Source organism: Triticum dicoccoides, chromosome 3A (assembly GCF_002162155.2).
Source record: "Triticum dicoccoides isolate Atlit2015 ecotype Zavitan chromosome 3A, WEW_v2.0, whole genome shotgun sequence".
Classification (NCBI taxonomy): domain Eukaryota; kingdom Viridiplantae; phylum Streptophyta; class Magnoliopsida; order Poales; family Poaceae; genus Triticum; species Triticum dicoccoides.
In genome coordinates, this window is record NC_041384.1 from 478,717,840 (window position 1) to 478,724,002 (window position 6,163).

Below are 6,163 nucleotides of genomic sequence, written 5' to 3' on the forward strand. Positions count from 1 at the left end.
AGTAAGAAATTAATAAAACTAGTTTATTTTTAGTAAATGCTTAGTTGAATTAATAGAACTAGTTTATTTAGTTGAATTAATAGAACTAGTAAGTGTTTAATGTTTCACCTATATATGTACATATGTTAGATATTAATGTCAAATGTTAGATGAATTAGATATAAACTATATGTTAGATATATATATATTTAATTTAGTTATATGAGTTTCATTATCTAATTAACATTTTATTATATAGAACTAGCTACCTTATTTTTAGTAAGAAAATTAATAGAACTAGTTTAGTTGAGTTAGTTGAATTAATTAGTTGAACTAGTTAGTTGAATTAGTTCAATTAATTAGTTGAACTAGTTGAATTCACAGAATTAGTTGAACTAATAGAACTAATAAGTGTTTAATGTTTCACCTATGAACATAGGAATGTCGTCTCACGACGAACACGATTTCATTATGTGCGAATACTGCGAAGACCAGCGCGACCTGTGCGGCAGAAATTTTCTAGTTGATGATAGACGCTTCAGCATCAAACTGGATGAGAACTTCAAAGTGGATACAGTAAGTCACAACGACAAGTCTTTTTTCGTAATTAAGCATGACTTATGCTTCATTTGCTTCAACTTTTAATTTTAATTTTTCACTATTCTACTAGCGTATCCCCTGTCATGCAAGAATTTTTGTCTTGGATAAAATAGGTTTCGGTCTTAACGAAACTATGGAGGTAAACAGAGTTTACTTGAAGACCGAGCATGGTTATACCTTCAACGTCAAATTATACAATGCAGACACATACACCTATTTTGAATGCAAAACTTGGCAAGCACTATGCAAGGCTTATGCATTTGAGCCTGATATGGTTATCACCTTTCATATTCGTCCGGAAGATGATATTGAAGGTAATAGAGACATCTGGGTCGATGTGCAGACGCCTCTAGTTCTACCATTATGTGAGTTTCTCAACCATATTTATGTTTTCTATATGAGATTATTTGAACCAGTTGAATAATTAATAGATCTCAATTTATATTGACAGCTTACTTTCAATCAAGCAAACATGTCCGGCGCTTGGTAGACAAGACCGTCCACTGTCACAGGGCTGAACTAAACTACGAGGAGACAAGTCATTATGTTTCATGGCTTGAGGATCTTGATGTTGTCAAGACAAATTTCTTTCCTGCACTTAGAAATGTTAGTACTCAAAACGTGCGACCAATAGTGTTCGTACTGAACTACAGTCACCTATATTTAGGAAAGATGGTAAGATTTCTACTATTTCTCCTCAGTGCATCTTTTGCATACATTTTTTTAAGCTAAACTTCATTGCTAAGTATGTTACTATACGATGTTCTTTAACAGGGACTCCCGATGAATGTTGTGCCTGATTGGATCGAGACTAAAAGTACCATGAATATTGTTAGCTTACGGCCAAGATATCCTACAATGCACTTTACTGCATTCAGGATTTCTAATAGCGAGGAATGCTTAATAGTAAAAACTGGAGCAAAATTGAACGATCACAGAGAAGTACTAGGGGGCAGCAATCAGAAGCGCAACCCACGATTAGGAGACAAGTTCATCTGCATGCTCCAATATGATGAATCAACAAAGCTATACATGTTCTATGCTATTTTACCTGAGAGAGAGCAGCAGGAGTGATTAATTAGCTAGTTCATGCTCTTAGTACTTGTCCTCTCATGTCCGTGTTCTTCGTCCTGAACTTAATCTCAAAGAGTGGTTTGCTTTTGTGGTGTTATGAACGCTTATAATATCATTACCATGTTGAACTCGATGATATCTTTGCTATGAAAACTGTTATTGGTGATGATATATATGATGCAAGAGTTTTTATATTAATATGATGATGATGATGATGATGATGATGAGTTATTATATCATTTATGAAAGAAACTGCATATTAGTTTCAACTGGATGGATTCTAGCTAAGTGATCAAGTATATGCCATATTATCTCGATCACTTAATTAGGTGATCAAGTATATATAATATGGATATGACATATACTTGATGACTTAGCTAGGATCCACGCATCCAGTCAAACTAATCTGCGGTACATTCACCTAATGATTTAACAACTCATTATAATGTAAAAAAATCACTAAATTAAATTGAAAACACAAAATTAAAGTAAAAATAAAAAATAAAACCAAAACACATCCAAATATTTAGTACCGGTTGGTGTTACCAACCGGTACTAATGTCCTACGCGCCCACGGAGCTGGCTCGTGCCACATGGTTGCCCTTTAGCACCGGTTCGTGCTGAACCGGTACTAAAGGGGGGGGGGGGTTTAGTGCCCACAATTTAGTGCCGATTACCAAACTGGCACTAAAGGGCCTTACGAATCGGTGCTATTGCCCGGTTCTGCACTAGTGGCAGGACTTCCCGGCGGGGTGGCCACCGGGAGGTTCTCCAACGGGAAGGTTCCAGGCCCACGTCTGTGCTTTCGCTGACACTCTGATGTTATTTCACGTCTGTGAGCTTGTGCTGGGGGCTCGTCGTGCCTTTAGGGGCACCTCCTCACCTCCGGAGGCCCCCTTCCCTTGCGAAGCTCGTTCCTCCCAGCTGGGGGAGGCAAGTCTTCGTGCGGCTGGGAAGTCACACAATCATCTTCGGTCACTGTTTGCCCCGTTGCCGCCTCAACATGGCGGGCCATCTCCTCACGCCCCTCTGGGCTCGATAGGGGCGCATGGGTCTTCTCAGCGGGCGCCTTTGGTGAGGACTCGGTGGACGTCCACCCGTTGACCTCCACATGGTAGATTGATTTGTATTTTCTTACCATATAATTTGTGTCCGTGTGTGTCCGCATACTTATTTGTAAAAGGTAAAATGAAACTTAAGCCATTAATATTCATGAATCTTACAGACCTATGAGTCAGTATTTGTATGAAAAAGTAATTTTATGTAGAAACACCATAATATACAAATAGATGTTTTCTGTTAGAATCAGAATGTACAATAACAAAAAAGGGAAAAGTTATAAGCACATGTGTCGGGAAAATACATGGGAGCTCTAGCAACTAATATCTCTATCTCTATTATTAAAGCAGGATTGGTCGTTCGCTTCCTCTCGCTTCTACGATCGCACGACCTTCTCGGCCCCTGACGATTTTTTCCGCTTCTGGTCTTTATCGTTGGTCTTTTTTTGCTCCTACCCCAAAAACCGATCATCTGATGCCTCCTACCCGTTGCTCGTCGTCTCTCCTCCTCCTTGATCCCCACTCTCAATGAATTGGACGAGAGGAACCATTGAGAGCAGCAGTTGTTGGAGATACGGATCGGCGGGAAAACATGTGCCCTTGACCCCCGCCCCTGGGACCAGTGTTCGCGCCCTCCTTACCTTGACCGACTCTGCCTCGAGCTTGATCCGTTTCGTCCCTGTTAGGGATGCAAGCAGACAGTGTCCGCAACCGTCTGCAAAGCAAAAGCTACACTAATCTTCAATACTTTAATAATAGTGTTAGTTTAATTTTTCTGATCGCGGGCATGCGGACGCCGTCCGCTTGTATCCCTAGTCCGTGTGTTGTGTGGGGGCGACACTGCCCTCCTTCGACGCAGAAGAAACCACCAGACAACCGACGAGGCCTTTTAGAGGTCTTCTCGAAGCACATCCGTAGTCCTGTACGCCGCTCCGAGCGGTATGCTCCTTCCCGGATCCCCACGTGAAAATTCTTCGGCCGGTCTCTTGCTTTCCCGTCCTTGCTTTCATTGTCGCCTTCTCGACCCATCCCACCGACGTTGCCTTCTCGCCTCAAGTCGCCGACATCGCCTCCAACAACTGTTGTGGTCGTGTACCGCCTATGCCCAATACATCACATGCCTCGCTGGGAGAAGCGTACATGGGATGTGTCAAATTGACCACCGGTGAGCGGCATCACCTATGTCGAATTATAATGCTGCAGCGGTGGCAAGTAGCTTGCTTAAGTTGACTGAAATTTTAACACACGTTAACCAAGTTCCTGAATCAGTTTGCTGGATTTGATTGAACCAAACATGTGGCATTGAGTCATGCAATTTTGTGTTACTTTGCATACTACTAGTGAAAAATTCAGTCATTATGCAATGGTTAAATTGGATTTATAACTAAAAAGGTAAACTGCTACGAACATGATTGCAATCTATGTTTGATTAATAACGTTCTCTCCTAGCCCATGTGCTCAATTATACTGTTATGAACATTAACATGCTAAATCAACACAATATATATTTTTATTCTATGGAATGGTTTTCGTAAGTTAATCTCTTGTTGTATATTGCAACCAATGAACTAAATAGTTGATAAAGCTTGTATAAAATGATTAGTTGTATGTGGCATGACTAGACCACAAGGTCAAGATGTTAGTATTGATCTCATATAACATAGTAAATGAATGCTTAGATACAAGACTAAGATACAATGCATTTCGTGGAGTTGCATATAAATACCTATCTAATGTTTATAACACATTCCCTCTGGAATCTCTAAAAAAACTTACATTTAGGAACGAAGCATTCTAAAAATTTCAATATAAACTACTCTCTTGGTCCTAAAATAAATGACTCAATTTTGTATTAATTTTATAAAGTTAGTAAAAAGTTGAGTCACTTATTTTGAAATGAAAAAAGTACATAAGAAGCAAAATAAATAAATCTACACTCTAAAACGTGTCTTAAGCTAGCGTGCACGGTGATGCGCCGGGTTGTCCGTCGACCAAAACGTCGCACGTGAAGGACTGCCAGGCCAGGGCCATGTCGATCTCCAGCTGGGCCACCCCCCATCTCCGCTCCGCCGTCATGAGGCGAGACAAATCTGCCGGGATCCCCAGCCCCGCGCCCGTCACGTTCACCGCCCACCGCCCCGTGTCCTTCGCCGCCAGCCGGAAGCTCGGCGTGCGCCCGCGCGCGAGGGGTACGCCCGCGTAGGAGACGACGACGTCGCTGCCGCCATGGCACAGCTCGTAGACGTGGCCGTTGTCGACGTGCACGACGAGGTGGAAGGCCGGCGAGGTCGCGCCCGGAGCCAGCGCCGGCTCCAGCCCCCTGGCGCCGGCTAGCTCCACGGAGCACGTGATCGGCTTGTCCTCGTTGCATGGCGGCGAGCCGTCGAGCTCGCGAATCCCGGGCAAGGAATCCATCGGCGGCAGGTACATCATGACCAGCCAGAAGGACGTGTACAGGAGCAGAGCTATCGTCCAGGACCCGCAGCCGCAATCGTCAGATCCGTCGTCGCGAGGAGCGCCGCCTCCATGGTCCTTGGATGCCATCGGTAGCACGTCGGCGTACTACCGTCACGTTCTATGTATTTCTTCAGTTTTTCCGCTCACAAGGAAATCTGATACGTATACGTTTTATCTTTTGTGCGAGGAGGAGGATCCAAGTGGGCCTATTCCGGCGAAGCAACCTGTGGTTGAGATGGTTAGGTGGACAATGGTATCCCCAACCCACCAGGGTTCAAATCCTGGTGCTCGCATTATTCCTGAATTTATTTCAGGATTTCCGGCGATGCGCTTTCAGTGGGAGGAGACGTTCCCGTCGACGACGAGGCGCCTACGGTGACTTCGTAAATCTCAAGATGATATGCCGGCTCAGTCTCTCGGAGGTGCTCAAAGGGATAGGGTGTGCGTGTGTGCGTTCATAGGGATGAGTGTATGCGCGTGTATATGAGCGCTTGTGTCTGTACTTATGCTCAAAAAAAAAGGTGGGCCTATTCCGTTACGTGATATGCTCTGAAATTAAAATCCAGCACCCTCCCTCCCTCCCCCGCCGCCACCCGCGAGGCGTCGGGGAGGGTTCCCGATCCCGGCCACCGCACCCCCCTCCTCCCTCCTCCGCCCTCACCGCCGCCAAGGGGCGCGGCCGGGCGAAGCCCGGCCGTCGCCGGCGACGGTGGGGCTCCTTCGTCCCCCGCTCGTAGGGTTTGGCGCGAGCCAGATCTAGCAGCCGGGCGCGGCGCTTGATGCCGGGCGCGGCGGCGCCCCGGAGCAGGCCGGTGATGGTGGCGTTCGACGGGCGGCGGGCGGCATGGTGGTGGTGGGGGTCGGTGGTGGCGTCAATGGCGGTGCCCCCGACAGCGCTTCGGCGTCACGTCCGGCGCCGCGGGTCGCGGTTGACCGGGTCGCGGGCGGCCCTCTCGCCATGGTGCTCTGGTGGGGGTGGGGGGGCAGCGGTGGTG

The 6,163-nt window shown here is 45.8% G+C and overlaps 1 protein-coding gene across 1 annotated transcript; it reads right to left on the reverse strand.

Annotated features, from left to right (window-relative positions):
* Nucleotides 1-4,661: 4,661 nt before the first annotated feature.
* Nucleotides 4,662-5,363, reverse strand: LOC119272444. Its single transcript, XM_037553932.1, has one exon. It carries the CDS (start codon nt 5,253-5,255, stop codon nt 4,662-4,664), a length of 594 nt encoding a protein of 197 aa, XP_037409829.1. The 5' UTR covers nt 5,256-5,363.
* Between the last annotated feature and the right edge of the window lie 800 nt (nt 5,364-6,163).

What these genes read in the sequence shown, in the direction of transcription:
- LOC119272444 (XM_037553932.1), bottom strand. Translation starts at nt 5,255, where the DNA reads ATGGCATCCAAGGACCATGGAGGCGGCGCTCCTCGCGACGACGGATCT.